The 20,589-nt window shown below is 49.1% G+C and overlaps 4 protein-coding genes across 4 annotated transcripts; 2 read left to right on the forward strand and 2 right to left on the reverse strand.

Moving 5' to 3' along the window:
- Positions 1 to 2,527: 2,527 nt before the first annotated feature.
- Positions 2,528 to 3,895, forward strand: LOC100840075 (putative protein Brevis radix-like 5). The gene is made up of 2 exons (XM_003579912.3): positions 2,528 to 2,852; positions 2,941 to 3,895. The coding sequence occupies exons 1-2, from the start codon at positions 2,778 to 2,780 to the stop codon at positions 3,790 to 3,792; spliced, it is 927 nt and encodes a 308-aa protein (XP_003579960.1). The 5' UTR covers positions 2,528 to 2,777; the 3' UTR covers positions 3,793 to 3,895.
- LOC100840378 lies at positions 3,789 to 7,530 on the reverse strand. Its single transcript, XM_003579913.4, has 2 exons — positions 6,878 to 7,530; positions 3,789 to 6,334 (listed from the first exon to the last, which is right to left on the reverse strand). The coding sequence occupies exon 1, from the start codon at positions 7,412 to 7,414 to the stop codon at positions 6,890 to 6,892; it is 525 nt and encodes a 174-aa protein (XP_003579961.1). The 5' UTR covers positions 7,415 to 7,530; the 3' UTR covers positions 3,789 to 6,334; positions 6,878 to 6,889.
- Positions 7,531 to 10,733: 3,203 nt separating this feature from the next.
- On the forward strand, positions 10,734 to 11,722 carry LOC100837540 (NAC domain-containing protein 67). The gene has a single exon (XM_024456209.1). The coding sequence runs from the start codon at positions 10,802 to 10,804 to the stop codon at positions 11,465 to 11,467; it is 666 nt and encodes a 221-aa protein (XP_024311977.1). The 5' UTR covers positions 10,734 to 10,801; the 3' UTR covers positions 11,468 to 11,722.
- Positions 11,723 to 17,325: 5,603 nt separating this feature from the next.
- Positions 17,326 to 19,611, reverse strand: LOC100840687 (pentatricopeptide repeat-containing protein At1g62350). Its single transcript, XM_003579914.4, has 2 exons — positions 19,212 to 19,611; positions 17,326 to 18,053 (listed from the first exon to the last, which is right to left on the reverse strand). The coding sequence occupies exons 1-2, from the start codon at positions 19,572 to 19,574 to the stop codon at positions 17,661 to 17,663; spliced, it is 756 nt and encodes a 251-aa protein (XP_003579962.2). The 5' UTR covers positions 19,575 to 19,611; the 3' UTR covers positions 17,326 to 17,660.
- Positions 19,612 to 20,589: the final 978 nt, after the last annotated feature.

Genomic DNA, 20,589 nt, shown 5'->3' on the forward strand with positions numbered 1-20,589 from the left:
CGGACTTGGGCCGAACTTATCTCCCCAAGTAGCGAGGTTGGGATACCCTGAAGACTCTAACCCGATCCCTCTACTTCGACTCGAGATCGTACTAAACGGCCCGGAACCTCGAAACTAGGCTTCCTAAATCGCGTCCCCGAGGTCGAGTCGAGACTAGGCTCGACCTAAGCACTCGAGAGCGGGCTCCTTAGGTTGCTCTACCTCTCTCCCCTTTGATCTTATTCCAATGGAGTGTCCCTGATACATGCTCCCCATGGGGGGTATTTATAGCTTAGGGGTCCATGACAAAAGACCATCGCTACCCTTGAGGGAGGTGGAAAGTGAGGGCAAAGTGGTAAACTCATCCCTACACCTTTTTTGGCCCCTACTCTAGCTCTTCTTCTTCTTTGACCATGGCATGGGAGGCTTGACCCGTTGACTCCTTTGACCGGCGCGTAGTTGGCATGACTACGCCTTGTTGGTGATTTGACCGGTCTTTGGGATTCGTTGACTTGGTCGTCGCCACGTAGGATTACGGTCCGGCCCATGTAAGGATTTTATTATATTACAACAATATCTAAATAAGAGACCCTCACTACATGATTTCTCTCACCATGCAAGCATGCCACATCATCAGGTCCACCACATGAAAATCATGCATGTATTTTTTTTGAAGTCATTATTCTATCAATTCAAACCATGTCACAAATTCACAACTCATAAATTCAATGAGGGTTTTTTTTTGAAAAAGTTTTTCTCTTTCCATACATCATTTTGTCACATACTTCTTAGGTTTCACTATTTTTAAATGTAAAATATGAACACCTTTACATTTTTTCCCATTAGTTTTAGTTAATTTTAAGCATTTTTTTATACATTTGCTTTAACATGTTTCCGCAACAACGCGCGGGGCACCATCTAGTTTCTTAAAAATCATGCAACTTAGAAATAGCCATACATTTTTTTAATAGCAGTGTTGTTCACTTGGTTTAGCAAGTGTTTCACTGTGTCATCGCCTCACGGCCTATCTTGTTGAAGAGCCCCGTGGCCGTGTGGGCTGTGCACGTGGGTCCATGATTCTAGGGCCGAATGGAACTCTGGATTGATTACATGGATACAACACACGTTGCAGCGTGTGACAACTAGGAAAACCTAGCCATCACCTTTGAAGAAAGCTTTGATTTCTGGCGGTACCTTCGTCTCTAACAGCCAATCTGGCTTGAGAGACGGAGGAGCAACGGATTAACGTATGACATTTAGCTTGTTTTTTATTAGGTTTTGTGTGTTTTTCATGGTAACATCTTGACGTGGAGATGACGTTGTCTATAAGATTAATGTCATGGCTCCGTCCTCATTCTGGTGTAAGCGTTGCAGCCTACTCCATGGAGTCAGGTAATCGCGGCTCATTTTTTGGTGTTTTTGGTCTTTTTCCTTATCGATCCATCGACGAAAAAGCGGTTTACAGCTTGCCTTGCAAGCGGTGTATTCCCAGTTTGAGGTGGGCAACTCATGCGGCTTCTCAAAAACTATAAGGTTAGTACGTCCACATTGTGTGCAAGGATGGTGTTCTGCAATTTCGTCACCCGATACCGGAAGGAATATGAAGATGGGAAGGATAAATCTAGTGGTGTTAATTTTAAAGAACCGTGATGAAGCTTTTATTTTCAATGACTTTTGTTATTTTTGTTCTTCCTAAATGTATCGATCTACTGTATTTTCTTTTTTGAATAAAGCTAGATTGTTGTTTAAAAAAAAGGAAGATGGGCTGGTGGACGTGCGTGTGCGAAGTAAAGCAGTCGTGCGACCGACCAGTCTGGGTCGTGTGGATTTTCAAAGCATGTAGGTCTTGTTTGACACTAGTGTTTTTGTAGTCACGAGTGTATTGATATTCGAGGGGATTGGGTGTTTACTAAATAATCTAAAAAAAAACTTCCACCCATGTTTTAAATTGATACAAAAATGAAATTTTTTGTGGGGGAACTTGAGATAATCTCTTGTAATCTCTTCTTACAAAACAACCATTTGAAGTTTCTATTTTTTTTCAATTTGAAGTGAGTAATAGCCTAAAAAACATTAAAAAACTCTAGTGCCAAACAAGTTGTAAGATGGAAGAAACCTGGGTGCAACATCGACATTTCGAATTGACTATGCGGACTTGTCACTAATGCCTCCCTCTCCGTAAGGCCGTCGAGCTGGCGGAAATTTATGTTTCAGGCGTATCCCGCCCGTATGCTTTATTGATGCGTCCAGAATCTACAGATGTTCGTGGGGGTAAATTCGCAACGTCTGGATATATATGTCTTGAGTGATGAACGAATGAGCAGAAGTAATTCAAAATCCGCCGTACGCGCGAAGTGGGAGTACATGCGTACGCGTACGTGTGGAGAGCTGTTGGCTGGTTCGGCCTTCGGCTATAGCTAGCCAGTAGGAGGAGTACCGGTACAGCAGCAGTACTGATTCGAAATCCTAAATGTCAGCCATAACTACCGCGATTCCGCATTAAGTGCATGCGGCTCTGCGGCTGCCCCATGGCCCAGCCCCAGATCAGATGGAGGACACGCCGCGTTTTCGTCCTTCCGTTAATCCCGTGCCGCCTCTGCTGATCTATCCTGCCCCCTGCGCTGCGCACGCGCATTTCAAATTCCCCACACTCCTTCTCCTTCCTTCTCTTCCGCTAGACCCCAGAGCAGAGCAGAGCAGCCTGGGCAGAGCAGGTTCAGGTAGGAATTGGGGAAAGAGGGAAGAAGAAGAAGATTTGTCCACGCGGTGGAGGGGGAGGTGGAGCGATCCGGGCCGAGATGCACGCGTGCTTCCATGGCGGCGGCAGCGGCAGGACCAAGACCATCAGCATCATCAGGGACCTCACCAAGAACGTAAGCCGGCAGCCGTGTTCCATCCATTCCGTTTACAGTTTGTATGCGCGTGCAGATGCATCAACTTGTCTTCTGTTTGCGTGTGCAGATGAAGGCCATGTCGCTCAAGGTGAAGGCGAGCGGCGGCGGGGGGCACGCGCGGGCGCGGCGGCGACGGCGGCGGCGGGGGAGTGGGGCGGAGGCAGAGGAGGACCTTGAGGAACATGACAAGGACATCGCTGCGACAGCAGCGGCGTCGGCGTCCGCGAAGATCGTGCCGGACGACCCACCAGCGCCTAGCAGCAGCAGCCATCAGCCGCAGGAAGAAGAACGAGGAGGAAAGAGGCAGGTGCGCTGTGACAAATGCTCTGCCGCCTTGGATGACATCGCCGAGGAGGAAGAGGAAGCGGCGGCGGCCGTGGTTGCGGATCACGCGACGGCAGCGGAGCGCGACGGGGGGAACGAGTGGGTGGCGGAGCCGGAGCCTGGCGTGCTGATGACGCTGGTGTCGCGGCCCGACGGCACCAACCACCTCCGGAAGCTGAGGTTCAGGGAGGAGCTGTTCGACGGGCCACGGGCGGCGCAGCGCTGGTGGGCCGACAACTACGACAGCATCGTCGAGCTCTACAGCATCGTGCAATCCGCCGCGGGGTCCCGCGAGGACGACGACGCGGAGGAGGAGGCTCTCGAAGACGACGAGCCCGCGACGCCGTGCCAGTCCGAGGACGACCGCCACCAGCCGCGACGGTGGCAGCGGCTCGGGTGCGATTCGGCTTCCACCTCTGGGCCGTCCAGCGGCAGCGGAAGCGGAAGCGGGAGCGGCGGTGGGTCGGCTAGTACGTTGGGCTCCCCCATACTGGGCCTCGTCGTCGGTACGCCCAAAAACAGCAGCAAAAGGGAGAAAGGCCCAGGCCGAGCGAAACCACACAAACAAAAGTGTCGTTCTTTGCACATAAATTAGATAGAACTGATTTTTCTTTTCCTTGCCCTTTTTCACGGGGTTGTTCGTGTCCGTCAATCTTACAGAAGCAGAAATGATCGCGAGTTTACAACCTTCGTTTACACTGATTCACTAGTTTCATGCCGTGGCTCCTGGCTCGTTGTTCCAGATTTCACGTGCATACGATTTTGCGGTCCTGTACTACAGTCTACATCCTGTCTGCAATACTGTCACTGTCACTGTAAATCTTATTCGACACTTCCTGGGAGCAACAGTATCTCAAACTTGAGGTTGAGGTAATGTTCTTACCGAGATTGCAGTGTTTGCTGTAAGTCGTTTCGAGTGACTAGCTTGGACGCCTTATGGAAGTTCTTGTCTGCAAAATCTTCTGCTTATCTACAAGACAAATAGATGGAACATCATCGGGCCAGAAAACACAGATGTTGAGTCAGAGGGTGCAAAGTCCAGGTCAGCCATGCCCCTTAAACAGCAAGGAGCATAGAGCAATGGGTCGCTGCAAAGTCCAAGTCAACCATGCCCCTGAAACAGCAAGGAGCAAAGAGCAATGAGTCCCTGCAAAGTCCAGGTCAGCCATGCCCCTGAAACGGCAAGGAGCAAACTAGCAAAGAGCAATGGCAGCTCTGAATCTTCCTCCTCGTACCATTCATAATGTCCCCTCCTCCTCAACTGCTCACCGCAACGTAACTTTGGGCGTGTCTTTCACAACTCAAGGCGTGAATGCGGAACGCCTCACCCTCTGTCGACTTTGTATTCAGCTATCGACTCATTGACACCAAGACCTACTCCTACCCCGTTACCCTGCAATCTTTGGTGAGCTGATGGAGCACTCTCTCCATGTCCCTGCCAACTCTCCATGTCACGTTTGAAGGATACGCTAACATGCTCAGCAAAGACTATGTGCTGGCCAGTGCAGGTGGATCTATCACATGGGACACCTTCAATGGCCCAGCCGATACCATCCTGCCCAAACAAGCGCTTCGCCATGGGATGGAACTCTGCAGCCGGCTCATGACAGCACAAATGGCAGGCTTCCTCGGCGTGCAGGATTAACAGAACCTTGTGCTTTACCCTGTTGCTCCACCCTGTAGATTCCAGAAACCAGTACAGGTCGTATTGGTCCAGTAAGATGGTCAAGAATGGCTCACAACTGGTGTAATGGGAATTCAGTGCAACGTCCAAGATATAATTCACTGTGACTTAACAAAAATAATAATCTCGTATCTTTGGATATGGGCTCCATGACAGACCACCACCGTGCCACACATGACCCTGATGGTATATTCCGGCAATATATCTATCTATCAATGGACGGGAGCAGCAAGCGAGCGAATGTGCAGTGTACTGCTATATCCTATAGACCTCATCCCAAGGACAACAAAGATCTGTGACATTGTTGTAACTGGAGAACAAAATGTATGCAGGTTCTGCCGGTACTGTGGATTTGACTGGATCAGGAACCGATTGGTGCCTTGGTGGATTGCCATTTGTCAGTGCCAACCGCGCTACACATTCATCGATCCGCGGCAGAAATATGAATTGTACCAGGAGACGTGATTGCCAATGTGGATAGGCCTCTTGCTGACTATGAGCACAACTAAACTATCGATGATGATGCCAATATCTAATGGAAAGGAGGGTACTGTGCAGAGAGCTGCATCTAAAGGAGCCAAAGAACATCAGCTCCCAATCTCAGCTTAACAGTGACACCAACGAGTGGAAGACAGCCAAGATATATTGGGTCAACATATTGGGTCCAACAAGGAGTTTGCTGTGGAAGGTTCAACCATTGGATAAACGCTCCATTGAATTCATGACAGATGGCCACATATCAGATTCTTTTTTCGCAGTACTAGGACCAAACTTCCTGGTACCTCTCTGAGGTAAAAAATCTTATAAGACCTTGTGCCCAGCGACCCGGTGCTGGACCTTGCTGCCGGCCGTTGGATCTGAACGTATCAATCAAAGAGCAGCAGCTTGAATTCTGCAACTGCATCGGGTGATCCGGCGGTGGAGAACTGGGTCCAGTGCTGAGGTCGCACGGCACTGGGTCGTAGAGGATTTTCTTCCCCTCTCTGACCTCAAATCGCACTATCTGCCACAAAGGGACTGCTCTAGTTACACAAGGAGTGTAACCACAGATCATGCACTGTGACATAAAGTCAGAAAAGTATTCTTCTCGATGACAATCTCATAGCAAAAATCACCGACTCTGGCCTGGCAAAGCTGATGCGGATGGGCCAAACGCAAATAAACACCGGAACCCTGATTCTACTGGGGCTCATATCTTGGATCTTGCAGGTGGAATGTTCAAGAAATTCCTGATGAGAACAGAGCAATACTGAGGCAGTGACTATCACTGTTCTGACGTATCAATCTGCTGCTGTAGTGCGACTATGAGGCTTTTCCTTGACATGAAGGGATCCAACTGTTAGTGTCAGTGGTACTAAGTTGCGCATCCAGTAGGAGCCAGCAACGGGCTCTACCATGCATAAGGTGACTCACATGCTTGGTGGAGCTGTTGAGATCCCAGTGCCTCCTAATCCTGCATCCAACATCAATTCTGTTCAGTAATACAGAAATTCACTATAAATGATCTATAGTCCTGAAAGAGATAGATGGAAGCTAAATATATAGTACATCCACGGTAAGTACTTCAACAAGAAGAGGTTTTATATTCCTTCAGCTGTAAATGTTGATGAACATTAGATATATGAAGGCCTAAGGCAGATGAAGATAGATCTGAATTAACAATTAAGTAGCTGGAAGCAAAAATGTGAGGACAATTATTGCTCAACAGTCAACATAGATATCAGAATATCAGAAGGGTCGATGTTTCTGCAGACAACGGACAGAGGGCTTTTGTTTAGTAATCAGACAGAAGGCATTTGGGAACTACTCCGTACGGAGTACAAATTACTGTAATAGAATTGCATTTGGAAAGTTCTACCAAAAAGACAACATGACGCAAATAGCTGCAATCTCGTAAGCTGCAACCGAAGATTGTCAAAAATACATATGATTACATCGAACAATTTCAGGGTCCCGCAATTCACGAACTCACACAGCTGCATGAGCACCGGCATACCTGAATAATGGCTCAGATGCGGCCAGGCCTGACCCAGAAGAGCTCGCGCATGATCACCGTGATGATCACGATGTTGGGCACAGTCGTCAGCACCACCCCCGCCACGGACACAGGTGGCCGCGTCCTCATGGGACCCCTCCGAGCCCGCCGCCGCTGCGCGTACCCCCGGAGCTCAGCCTCTCGCCACCGCTCCGGCGCCGGCTCGATGGCGGTGGAGGGCACGAGCGGCGGCGGGAGCTGGAAGGGGCACCGGGAGCGCCAGGACGAGGGCGGGAGGCCAAGGCGCGCGGCCCGCGGGAGGAAGACGGCGGTAATGGCCCATTGGAGAATCAACGCGCCGGGGCAGAGGAAGGGCGGGTAAGAGGATCCACGTGGTGGGCACGGGACGCGGGACGCGAGGAAGAGCTGCGAGTGCAGTGACGGCGAGTGGGAGGGGTGGGTCAGGATGTGGGTTAGGGCCTCGGTCCGTTGCGCCCATGTGGGAGCGGGAGTGGGAGTCCGTGCTCGCCCTCGAGGTAGGTCTTTGGGCTCCGCCATGGCGAATGGCGAAGGTGGGATCAGTGAGAGGCGAATGGACGGCAGGGGCTTGCCCGTCGGGAGGATAGAGAAGAAGCCGTTCCAGGGGAAAACGCAAAAGGAGAATACGCCTTCAAGCTTTCTTCCTCTAAATCCCGTCGTCCGCAGAATAGCTAAAACAGTCTGCACAAAGGTTCATGCCCACGCATCGCCACGCAGCATGGCCAGCTTATGCTCTAATGGCTTCGTTTTTTTCGGCTTTTAGGACCGGTTTTTCCTACGAACTGTCCCCACCTAACTTTCTGAAGAAGCCGCAACTCAGATTTAGTTAGTCTTTCAAAGTTGTTTAGGCCAAACTAGTTTGGTGGCCTAATCAAATTTAGGTGGCGGTTTCTCCGGTAAGCTGGGGGAGAGTAGTTTCTCGGAGAATTCGGTTCAGAAAGCCGAAAATAACTGGCCCTATATGGAGTGGGAGGGAAAAAAATTAGGGTTTCAGATTTTAAGATGGGTTGGGCTGTTACATGGCCTTGGGCCCATAATAAGTGCAAGTGGCAAGTCCGCAAGGGACATAACAAGTGCAAGTGTAAGTGGCAAGTGCCTCTTCTATTCCCATGACTTAAACGGATGCAGCTCCTCATATTCTTGTGGTAGTTGCTACACCGTTTTCTTTTGTATGCATGATGCCATCCTCGAAGTTCGACTTGCTCCAATCGCTCGCGTCATGGCTTGGCCCTTCATTCCTAATCAATATAACAGCATCTTATTTAGGCAGCATCATATTCTCATTTAGATTACCCATGCCATCAAGAAACGAAAGTACCTGATAATTGAGTTGGCGGGCACGAGCTTTAGTAATTGGTCCGTTTATCTCTGACGCTTGAGGTGTAGGTGTTGTAGGGGCTGCGGTTGTATCCATAGGTGTGATGTCCTCATCAAGTGAGGGCTACATATTTCCTGTTACAAAAACACAATAAGGTGAGGACTGCATAAGGATCATTTGTGTGCTTCTCTCGAGGAACAAAATGTGGTATCTAAAAGTAAATCAAGTAGAATGAAAAAGAGGAGAAACCAAACATACGCATAGCTTAATGCCAATTCATGAGCAGCATTGTTGTTGTCTCTTTTCACTTTGCTGATCCTTCATAGAGAAGAGCTCCAAGCCCACCTGGATGTCATGGTAGCGATCTGTGTCCATGTGTGCTTCATCCGGAGCAAACCCGCCATGAATTCTTCTTTGGTGTTAGATGTTATTTTTTTTCTTGTTGTTACTTTAAACGGAAACAAAAATTTTGTTAAATTACGGCACGGCAAACTCCAGCTCGAAGCAAACCCGTCATGAGTTCTTCTTCTTCGCCGCCGCTTCCCTTCACACAGAATTACAACCCACCGCCTAGGTCCAATTGCAACGCCAGATGAGAAATTGTGTGTGTTTTCCTCATAGGAATGTTCGCCTGCGCTCTGCTTGTGGTGGTAGGCTTTTGGTGCTATGGACGAAAGACCCGCGCCGCGAATCGGGCAGCTGCGTCCGCCTGCAGGTTTGAGTGGAAGACATTTTAGTTAGGCTGTTGGATTTGAGTGCGAGTTTGAGTTCGAGTGCGTCTGTGTGTGTTAGGCTGTGAGTTGGATTTGAGTGCGAGTTTTAGGTTGAGTGTGTTTTTGTATGTTAGGCTGTGAGTTGGGGTGTTGTTTGTAATGGTAGAAAGATCGATTATTTCTTTCGGAAGTAATGTCCGATTAGAATTCGAGTAAGCTCGATGATCCACTGCAGCAGGGATGGAGACAGGGAGTGGGGGGTGGGCGCAGGACAGGCCCCACTATAAAAATTATTATTTTTATTTTATACTTCCTCCATTTGGGTTTATAAGACACAAGTGGAATTTTATGTCAAACTTTGACCAAAAATACGTTGGCCCGCCATGAGTTCTTTTTTGGCGTTAGCTGTTATTTTTTCTTGTTGCTACTCAAGACGGAAACAAAATTCTCGTTAAATTCATGGCACGACAAACTCCAGCTCAAAGCAAACCCGCCATGAGTTCTTCTTATTCTTCGCCACTTCCCTGCACACAGAATTGTAACCCACCGCTTAGGTGCAATTGCAACGCAAGCTAGGAAATTGCGTGTGTTTTTCTCATAGGAATGTTCGCTTGTGCTCTGCTTGTGGCGGTAGGCTTCTGGTGCTATGGCCGAAAGGCCCACGCCGCGAATCGGGCGGCGGACGGCATGCGGTCGGCACGCGCTGCGGCGGCTGCGTCTGCCTGCAGGTTTGAGTGGACGACATTTTAGTTAGGCTGTTGGATTTGAGTGCGAGTTTGAGTTTGAGTTCGTCTATGTGTATTTGAGTGCGAGGGAGGTGCTATGGCAAGAGACTTCGCTAGGTCGGGAGAGGAGACACCGTGAGGAAATGGCAGGGTTGGGCGCGACGAGGACGGAACGACCGTTTCTTTTCGTTTCTTTTCTTTTCTTTTCCCAGACGCATGCATGGGCCGACTCAGCCCATTCAACAAGGGACCTCCGATTTTTCTCGAGGAGCAGCTGCCCTGAGAACAGGCGGCCCAGCCAAATACAAAGCAGATTCCTAAATAGCATTGGCGGGCTAGGGATTTTTTCTTAGTTGACTGTTTGCCTACCAAATGACCAGGAAATCTTTGACGGGCACATATAACGGTTAACTAAGGCAGTGAGGGAGCTAGACCCCGGGAAACCAGAGGGCATGTTCTTGTATAAACAGTGGATACCGTTCGAGATTTAGATTAACTAAATGACATCCTGCGTTGCTGCGAAAAATTCTTGTCAATAGTGGTTGTTGTACTCTATTAATTTTGTAAATAAAATAGTACTCTCTCCGTCTCATATTAAGTGACTTTCTATTACATGTATCTAAACTACATCCATATTTGAACAAATCTGAATGAGACAGAGGAAATAGTAAATAGTAACAATATATATAACAAGCAAAGCGAGCAATATATCCACTATTTATACAAGAATGAGGAATGTACGAGTACTATTTTTATACAAGAATGTAGTGCTACGGAGTATATAAATATATCCATCTATGTTGTGCATATAGATTAGGGTCATGTACTAATTGCTTGTCGAGGCTGGCTATCTGAGACAAGTATTAATTAGCCCTATATATTGTGTAACCCTATTTTGGTTTAGCAAGAGGCAAATACTTAATTTATTTCTGGAACTTTGCATACTCTGAAGTCTGAACTTATCATGAGCGAAGTGTTCAGGAAAATACTCGTCTTGCAGTCTGCAGATCACCTCTCCTGTCATGACGCCATCCCATCTCCTTAAATACAGCCCAGAACCCCTCTTCTGCCAATCTGCCCCCAAATCCAACAAGCCTCCCTTCCCAAACAAGTTCTAGATATACCTAGTTCGGTTCGCAACTCTTCGATCATGGCAATGGCGGTGCGGAATCTGCGACCGGGCTACGTGTTCAGACCCAAGGCCCTCGAGCTCGTCGAACACTTCCTCGTCCCCAAGGCGCTCGGCCGCGACGTCCTCCCCGGCTTCGTCGCGGAGGGCGTGGACGTCTTCTCCGCGAGCCCCGACGCGCTGCTCCCCTTCAGCAGCAACCACAGGAAGGGGCACGGGGAGGTCTGGGGCTACTTCTTCGCGCCCCAGCCCGCCGGCGAGGGGGCCGTGGCGGCGCCGGGCGGGTGCTGGCTCCCGTACGGCCCCGTGAAGGCGTACCGCGGCGGGGACGGGGAGGCGGTCGCCTTCCGCCAGAGGTTCGCGTACCACATGGTCCGCCTCACCATGCGGGAGGTCTGCGGCGGCGGCAGGGGGGCGTGGGCGCAGACGTTGTGGCTGATGACGGAGTACCGGCTCAACAAGGGTGCCGCCGCCTTCCGCAACGCGCAGCCGGGCGACCACAAGGTGAACATGGATTGCGTGGTCCGCAAGGTCTTCACCAAGTCCGAGGTCGCTCCGCCGCAGCCACTGCCGTCGCCTGCCCGCTCCAGCGACGAGGAGAGCACGTGCTCCAACTACGCCAGCGCGGACGAGGAAGCCGGCTACTCCGGCCAGGAGCAGGCGCGGAAGCGCGCTCGATTTAGGTGAGACTTGAGACGACTGAGACGAGCGCACGGATCCGTGATCGGCGGATTCGGTTCGTGTCTCGCTGTAATTTTTCGAAAGCGCAATTAGTCGCAGAAACTAGTAGGAATTTTTCTCGCTCAACTTTTTCTGCAGGCCGTGTTTCTGAGAAAGAAAGAAACACATCCCGAATTTTCAGCTGTTTGATCCATGATCAGTTCATGCACAAATTTCATCTCCCGACAGCAAAGAGCAATGCAGTAACCCGGATTTTCCTTCTTTCTTTGTCGCTGACTTGTTCATCTTTTCCATTTTGTTAACAACTGCCTATACAGATAGCTCTGAAGTCTCGACATTTTGTTTTCACTATTTGTTTGTGTTGCTGTGTCCGGTTGGCTCGTTGAGAAAAAATAACAATGGATCTTGATATTTGTTGGTTTGTGTCATATGTCATTTGAAGCACAGTTGTACTCCTGAGACCTGAAACTGCAGCATACTGAAGAGTTCAGGAAGTGTATCTGTGTACAGTTGTAATCACCAAATCATAGCGCATGAACTTGCAGAGATGAGAGTTAGTACGGAGGTCCCAGTTTGTTTGTTCAGTGCTTGAGACATTTTGTTTTGTTTCCCCTTGTTTGAATTGGACAGAACTCTGGCTGAGACTAGGAGAGACTTTTTTTTTACAGATAGGAGCAGTACCTCTTTTCCTTTAAAATACCAGTAGTATAGAATGTTGTTTGTTTGTTTATTCAGTATAGAATGCTGTCAAGCTTGCATTAATGATTACTTCAGGGTTCACAGGAGGGTTTTTCGCAGCACTTGGATGTGCCTGTTATTAGTTTCAGTTATATGCGCTAGTCACTGCACTACGGAGCTTGCCCATGTCATTAGCCAAAGGGATTTCCACTTTGTCACTTTTAGTAATTGATGTGCTATACATGTACAAGATACTCCATCCGATTCATAATAATTGTCGCTGATTTAGTATAAAGTTGTATTCGTACTAAAAAACCTTATCACTTGTAGTAGATCTATGTAAAAAAAACTGTACCTTCACGATGCATATGGTTAGGGTTGGGTGGAGTTCGAGTGCAAAAAAGTCATGAAAATTGCAATCAAATAAAGTTCGGTTTCACATTTTAATACTCCAAAGCTAAAGCATGTTATGCTATTGAAATAAAGACATAGTAATGTGCAGCATAAGTTGTTTGGTTACAAAATAGAAAAAACGACATAGAGAATTCGTGGCGTATCCGGTGAAAGCTCCCATTCGGTGCAACTGTGCAAACCACATAAAAATCATACTATATGAGTTTCAAAAAATTCTTACAAAAATGTCATATGCTGGAGGTGTGCAAAAATTTCAAGTTGAAAATCAAATGCATTTGGAAGAAATTAAAAAGAAAAATATACAAATGAATAGTGTGAAAGCCCACTGTTCAAGCTGAATTTGTTTTTTCGTTGCTACTAAACACAATTGAGTTTGGACTTCAAATTTTACACGCATATAAAACATCAATTCTCCAACTAATTTTTTTGAGAATTTTTTAATTTTTTTATGAAGTTTTCATAGTTTGCACCGTATAGGTGGTTTTCACCATATACATCCCTAGAAAATTTCTTCAAATATTAGCTAGCTATATGTACAAGTTGTCAGACGCACAAAGAAAAAAGTTGGCCAGTCTAGAATTTTTCCTTTGAAATTATAAAGTGATAGGTAGGGAAATCTCCTATTACATATAAAAACCTACAAATCAAATAACACTGCAGCAGAAGAAGAAAATTCCTAAAATCCCATAAAAAGGAAACATAAGTTTCTAATGCAAAATCTTTTGAATGAAAGAGAAGTCTAATTTTAGAGGACTGACTTTTTTAAAAGATCAACCAATCGAGAATTAACAAAGCAATTTGTGTAACTGACAGTATTCTTGTATCTTTTGATTTTAGCAAACACGTTATGAAGTGTCTTTTTGGTGTTCAGTTGTCCACGCTGTGTATGAATCCAGGTCACTTGCTTTAGAATGGAGGGAGTGCAAATCCCCCGTTGCTACCCGAAAAAAATAAAGAGAGTGTATGAATCCACCATTGCTTGTAGCCCTGTACAGAGGCCAGAACTGCAACCGTAAGAGGCAACCGTCAGTTTCGAGGGCGTCCAGTTTATGGCAATGTTAAATACAGCCCCCAAACCAAAACCTCTGATGATTCGAACTCGTCTTCTCCAAAGCCCCGAACACTTCTCCCCCAAAAGTTCCTCCTACGGTTCGAACCTCATCGATGGTGGCAATGGGGCCTTCGACCGGGGGGATGATTCTGGCACCGGGCAACGTCTTCCAAGTCAGCGGCCGTCAGCTCATCACGCTGTACCTCTCCCACCACGCGCTCCGCGGCCAGCTCTCCAACGCGATCCTCCCCGGCGGCTGCTCCGTCGAGGCGGGCGTGGACATCTTCGCCGCGAGCCCCCACGCGCTTCCCTTCGTGGCCAGCCACAGAGCGCCGCACGGCGTCCTGTGGGGCTACTTCTCCGCGGAAAATGCCGCCGAGCACATCCAGCCGGCGCCCGGTGGGTGCTGGGTGCGGTACGGCACAGAGAAAAGGTACATGATCAACGGGGAGGAGCTGGGGTACCGGAGCAGGTTCGCGTTCCACGTGACGCGGGTGGAAGACGACCGCACGGTGATGTGGGCGACGACGTGGTGGCAGATGAAGGAGTACCGCCTCAACAAGGGCGCGCCCCTCTTCCGCAAGCACCCCAAGGCGAACATGGATTTCGTGATCCGCAAGGTCTTCAACAAGCCGACGGTCCTTATTCGCAAGCGTGCAAGCGCCGCGCAGCCGCTCAAGGTCCAGCGAGTAGAAAGCCCCCTACCGTCGCCCAATGTCAAGGACTGCGTGGAACCGGCCCGCCAGGACTCCATCGCGCCGGTGTTATCTCCGCCGCCGCCGCATGCCAGCGCCAGCCAGGCGCTCAAGCGAGGAGGAACTCGCCAACCACCGCGCGCTGCTCGACCACCCCGGCCACCTAAGCCCTCCAAGAAGCCGAAGGTCGCTCCTCCGCCGCCTGCGGGCCCGGTCGTCGCTCCCCCGCCGCCCGCAAGCCCGACGGTCGCTCCCCGGCCGCCCGAGGGCCCGACGGTCGCTCCTCCGCCGCCCGCGGGCCCGACGCTCGCTCACCGGCCGCCCGCGCGTCCGACCGTCGCTGCCCCGCCGCCCGCGCGCCCGGTCGTCGCTCCCCCGCCGCCCGCGGGCCCGACGCTCGCTCACCGGCCGCCCGCGCGCCCGAGTTTTGCTCGTCCGCCGCACGCGGGCCCGATGATCGCTCCCCGGCCGTACGCGCGCCCGACGTTCGCTCCCCGGCCGCCCGCGCGTCCGAGTTTTGCTCGTCCGCCGCCCGCGGGCCCGATGTTCGCTCCCCGGCCGCCCGCGTGCCCGAGTTTCCCTCGTCCGCCGCCCGCTCGCTCCAGCAGCGGCGCGCAGCCTGACACCTCCAAGGCGAACACGGACATCGTGATCTGCAGGGTCAAGACATTGGCCCCTCCGCCGGCGCCGAACCCTGATTCCAACCTCCCTGGTGTCAACAACCAGGCCGTGGCGAGGACGAGCTTCCCGCCCAACATGTTCAAAGTACCCAGTGGCCTCCATGCCATCACATATTACCTCGGACCCAAGGCGGTCCACGGCCGGCTACCCGGCCACTGCTACGTCGCGCAGGGCGTGGACGTGTTCGCCGCGCCCCCAGATGCGCTCCCATTCCCGTACAGTTGCAGTTTGCGGGACAGGAGGGTGTGGGGAGCGGGATACTTCTTCGCGGCGAAGCCCACCACCAGTACGCGCCGGGTGCCGGGCGGGTGCTGGATGCAGATACAGAACGGCATCGAGAAAAGGTACCAGATATCTGAGCAGATCTTCGCCTGCCGCCGCATCTTCGTGTTCCGAGCGGCACGGGGCTACGGGAGGTGACGTGGGAGCGCACGCCGTGGGTGATGAAAGAGTACCAGATCAACAAGGGCGTGCCCTGCGTCCGCCGCTTGCTGCGCCCCGAGTCGAACATGGACCTCGTGGTCCTAAAGATCTTCCCCAACACCAAGCCACGCCTGCGTGCGATTATCTCTCCTCCGCCACCTGTTCGTCCGTTTGTCGCTCCTCCGTCACCCGCTCTCCCCAGCTGGGAGGTCTGTTTCAGCGGCGCGCAGCCCATGGGGAACACGGAGGTCTGCAAGATCAAGAAGATCAAGACAATGGCCCCTCTGCCGGCGCCGAGCCCTGATTCCAACCACCAGGAAGCCGCAAGCCACAACAACCAGGACGCTGCGAGCACGCGCATCAAGGGCAAAATACCCAGTGGCGTCCATGTCATGATGCAGTACCTTATGCCCAAGGCGCTCCTCGGCCGGCTACCTGGCGGCGTCAACCGGCCGGACTACATCGCGCAGGACCAACGCGTCTTCGCCATTAGCCCGGACATGCTCTCATTCCCGGCGGGAAACAGGGGGCAGCACGGGAGTGTGTGGGGATACTTCTCCGACTCGACGCCCACCCCCAGTATGCGCCCGGTGGCTGGCGGGTGCTGGATGCGGTACGACATGGAGAAGAGGTACGAGCTGTCCGGTGAGATCATCGGCAGCCGCCGCAGGTTCGTGTTCCACGCGGCACACTCGCCGCGGGGAGATTACGACCCCGCGACCATGACGTGGAAGCAAACGCGGTGGCTGATGAAAGAGTACAGGCTCAACAAGGTCTCCCCCACCATGGTGAGGTCGGCGCGCCTGCTCCCCCAGTCGAACCTGGACGTCGTGGTCCTAAAGGTCTTCACCAAGCCGATGCCGATGGGGATGGCGCTGCCACCGGGACCACCACTGCCGCCGCCGCCGATACCGCCGTACAAGGCGTCACCACCGGTGCCCCCGCCGGCGCCAGCGAACATGTTGGAGGCGCTTCCACCACGCTTGACCGACGAGGAGAACCTAGGCTCCAATCACCCCAGCGAGAACGAGGACTCCAGCGGCCCCAACGACGAGGAGCGGGCGACGAAGCGCGCCCGCGGATCTAGTTCAGGCTCCCCATTGATTCTTGATTGATTGGTTCGTGTCTCGCCCTAGCGGGTGTCGTTTTGATTGTCCGAAGCACAATTGCAGGGGCTATGTGACGGGCCCACACGGAACCTGGTGTTTCTCCGGTTATGTTTTGACTCTGGAGGCATCAGCGTTGCAGCATCGATCAGAAAACACTCACGAGGTTGGTACAGCCTTCTGTAAAGCTTTTGATTTGCGCTACATGGTATTTTTGTTAAGAAGCATTGCAATTTGCAATGACTCTATCAACGTGCAGAAACTTGTAGTTTGATTTGTTTGCCCTTCTGTGATGTAGAATGTCTGCCAGTTCATTTGGATGCTTCAGGAATGCTTGCTTCAGAGTTCTGGTGCCACTTTTCTTCTATTGTTGCAATACTTTGGTATACTAGTTGCAGTTTATAATCCAGATAGTCATGACTCATGACCAGAGATCTAAATTTGCAGCAATCATTGCATCCTAGAGCTTAGCCATCTGAGTAAATGAGTAATCAAATGCTAAAGCATGTTTCCTTGAAGAATCTTTTTTTCTAAGAAAGGAGCTCTGCCCCTGATTTCATCCAGTTTGTCAGGTTTCCTTGAAGAATACCACATGTCCTCGTCTTCTAAGGATATCTTGATATTGATATGGCAAGAACACGTGAGCTGTAATGCTTTTCAGATAACTTGCTGAATAGAGTATAACCTAATATTTCAGTAATTGTGATTTACTCTTCTACCTTGCAATTCAGTCTACACTCGAAATTTTCTCTTTGTGGGAGGCAGATGTTGCCTACAAAAACTTTGAAGTACATAACCATCCCCACAGAATTGTAATTATGAGAAAAGAGCAGTGATTTGAATAATTGATTGTACATAGTGTGAACGTACAATAGGAATCGACAATAGGATTATGCACATGAGAACTTCTCAAACCAACAAAAATAAGTTATACTCCTAGAAGAAAACATGAACGATAGCCCTTCTTCGATATTTCTGAATCATCAGGCGGATGTGAGTAGTAACTAGTCAGTACTTCTACTTGTTGCCACAACAAGTTCTGTTGGGTCCATGATTATGGACTTCTATCCATATGTTCTAACGCTGCAAAATATTTAGAAAGTATTCCCTTCATCTTTGTAAATATAAAGACCACCATTGACCCATCTTGTTCAAGTCTCGATCATCTCTTCTTCATCGAGGTAGTCCCAAAGGTCTCCATAATCATTTTCTGCTTCCAACCTCATCTTAGCAGATAGATCCATCTCTCCTAGGGATTCAAGACCATTGATCAATGTTCTGTATGTTATCCTGTCAGGTTCACTGTTCCATAGTTTCATAAGACGGAAACAGTCCATTGTTAATTGTGTAAACTCAGCATCTAGGAGTGTCTTCAGAAGAAGATTGAAACCATCGGTGTCAGGTTCTAATTGTTCCCTCTTCAGATATGAGCAGGCTTTGGAAACCTCAGACAGCAGACCTTTGCTAGCGAGCACTGTAATAAGATCAACATACCAGAACAACCTAGGCTTGTACCAGTGCTCTTTTCGAATCTCCTCAAAGACCTATCAGAAATGGAAAAAAAACAAGAAAGAGTCAAGAGGGCCTCACTGTGCACTTCTCAGTTCTGGACAAGAATTTTCTGCTTGCCAGCATCATCTAATAATCCTAAATACAGATAAGAATAATATAGTAAAAACTGCAATCAATACAAATACCCAAAAAAGTCATTCACAAAACACTCTGTTTGATGGATGTCCAAAGATTAGTTGCTATGCATTTCCATTGAAATTTACAAAATCTAAGACAATAGGTCTTAAATTGGTAATCAGTGTTTGCCAAATTTACATCACATGTGTGCATATATTGAGAGTAACCTCACCACCTTTTCTCTCATCAATCTCCCACATCTACTCATGAACATCGCCTCTTGCATCTACTCAGACATGCTCACTAATCCTGCCTGGCCTAGTGAACCAGGTTACGCTTGTACATGCAACCAATCACCTCCAATTGGTAAGGAGCAACACAGTACACTTCATCTCGGCAGCCCAGTGTACTGGCAATAGATTATCTTTATTCATGCAGATTATACACATCATTCGTATTTTAGATTCATTAACACAAACATGCTATTAAGATAATTCTTGCACATTAATACAAGCAAACATACCCACATCCGGCACAAGTTCACAGGTTTATATCTTCCAGTATGCTTAAGAAATGGCATCCGTGGAACACCCACTGCCAGACATTTCCAAAGGATGGCAGGTGATCTGAAGTTCTAAACAAACAGCTCATGAATAACCTAGGTTTTCTCTAGCAGTAAATTGGCAGATCATCCTAAAAATACAGAAAATTCACTCTAATGTCCAGGACTGTTCACAAATAACAACTGTGAGCACACAATTCACTAGTACTCCCTCCGTTCCTAAATACTTGTCGCTGTTTTAGTTCAAGTTTGCACTAAAACAGCGACAAGTATTTAGGAACGGAGGGAGTATATAAGAAGATTGGCTAAAGAAACTACATCAAGGGACACTAGCAAGTGTGAAAAATATATAGTTGAATCATTAATCATTTTTGTGCTCAGAGATGGTTGTCTCATTTGGACAGTAGATGCCACTTCGGCTCATGCACCAACCATCGATTCATACAGGCTACTAGCAGTGTCAGCTCAATCCACTCTGTCCCCAGTATTGTGCACACAAACTAGTCTGTACCTTAAGTGCCAGGAGGGCCTCGCCCTGCGCCGCGAGCTCGCGGAAGACAGCGACCATGTCCGCCTTCAGGAGCCGCCGCAGCTTGGTGTCTGTGGCGACGGCGCCGGCGGCGGGGGTGCCGGATAGGGTGGCGCGCTTGAGGGACTGAACGGCCTGGATGGCCTCGGTGCTCAGGTAGCGCCCGCGCTGCGTCGGTTTCCGGTTCTTGCTCCGGTCCCGCATCGTTATTGTGATGGCGGTGGGAGCTGTGCTCCGGCGGACAGCGGCAGAGGGAGGGGGTAGGCTGTGTGGTGAGAAGGCAGAGAGCATCGCCGAGCGGCGGCGGAGGTACGGTAGTTTTGGATTGGGGTGCACATCAGGCATTCAGGCCATGTGGCAGAGAAGCCGAGAAGGGGGGCAATGGCATTGCTAGAAATCCCCCTTGATTTGGAGGGTTTTTTGAATAATCGAAACATCACGGGGGCATTGCGTAAAGCAACTCACACGTTGTCCCTCTATTGGCTATGAGCAAACGCGCACCCGCAAGTCAACTTGTTTTACCCCTAGTTTTATTTTGTAACTTGTTGTACTAAACTGCTCGTGCAATACAACTACTTGTACATCGGGTGTTATTACCTCTTTTTTGAGTTTTTGGCTCGTTTTTGTGCCCACGTTTAGATGCAATTGCAAAAAAAAAAATGCAATTGATCGAAAATTTCTCATGTTTTCACTGTTCTGCCCATCAAAGTACAATTGTAACAGGTCCTTGCAACAAACATGAAACATAAAAAACAAACGCAACACTAAGAAAATAGTATTAAAAACTGAAAGTGATTGAAACAATGGTGAACTAAAAATTGACTTGAACTTCTCATACTTAATCTTTTTCAGAAAGAATGGCACACATATTTTGGGATTTTACTTTGACCAAAAATTAGACTAATAATTTGAGGGTTCGTTTCCAACGGTATAAAATTTATAATATATAATCTACATATTATTGGTCTAATCGTTGGTCAAATCCGACGTCAAAATGTGTGCTCGCCATTTTTTGTGAAAAGCAGTGAGTAAAAGCATTTTCAGTATTTCTGATTTAATTTTATTTTCTAATATTATGATATGATGATAATATTCGTAGGTCGGACAAATTAGCATTGGATGGAGTTGTACTACTTTAAGAGTCACATTTGGCTCGTAGTCTTTCAGGGCCGCAATATCCAAGTCAGAAAACTCTCATTAGTGTTTCAAGTCATAGAAAAATAACCTCATGAAAACATTAGTGTTGAAATTTGAACTAAAACCATGACAAGAATTATATAACAGAGAAGATACCATTATAGGAACACAAATAAGAGCTCTCACGGAACACCACGGTATTTTATCCACCTCATTTGTCCAT

Source organism: Brachypodium distachyon, chromosome 5 (assembly GCF_000005505.3).
Source record: "Brachypodium distachyon strain Bd21 chromosome 5, Brachypodium_distachyon_v3.0, whole genome shotgun sequence".
Taxonomy (NCBI): domain Eukaryota; kingdom Viridiplantae; phylum Streptophyta; class Magnoliopsida; order Poales; family Poaceae; genus Brachypodium; species Brachypodium distachyon.

Bases quoted from the DNA above. Each gene is read 5' to 3' on its own strand.
- LOC100840075 (XM_003579912.3), top strand. From the start codon at position 2,778: ATGCACGCGTGCTTCCATGGCGGCGGCAGCGGCAGGACCAAGACCATC. The intron at 2,853-2,940 runs GTAAGCCGGCAG...TTGCGTGTGCAG, and splicing joins TCAGGGACCTCACCAAGAAC to ATGAAGGCCATGTCGCTCAA.
- LOC100840378 (XM_003579913.4), bottom strand. From the start codon at position 7,414: ATGGCGGAGCCCAAAGACCTACCTCGAGGGCGAGCACGGACTCCCACT.
- LOC100837540 (XM_024456209.1), top strand. From the start codon at position 10,802: ATGGCAATGGCGGTGCGGAATCTGCGACCGGGCTACGTGTTCAGACCC.
- LOC100840687 (XM_003579914.4), bottom strand. From the start codon at position 19,574: ATGCCTGATGTGCACCCCAATCCAAAACTACCGTACCTCCGCCGCCGC. The intron at 18,054-19,211 runs GTACAGACTAGT...CATTTCTGATAG, and splicing joins AGGCCCTCCTGGCACTTAAG to GTCTTTGAGGAGATTCGAAA.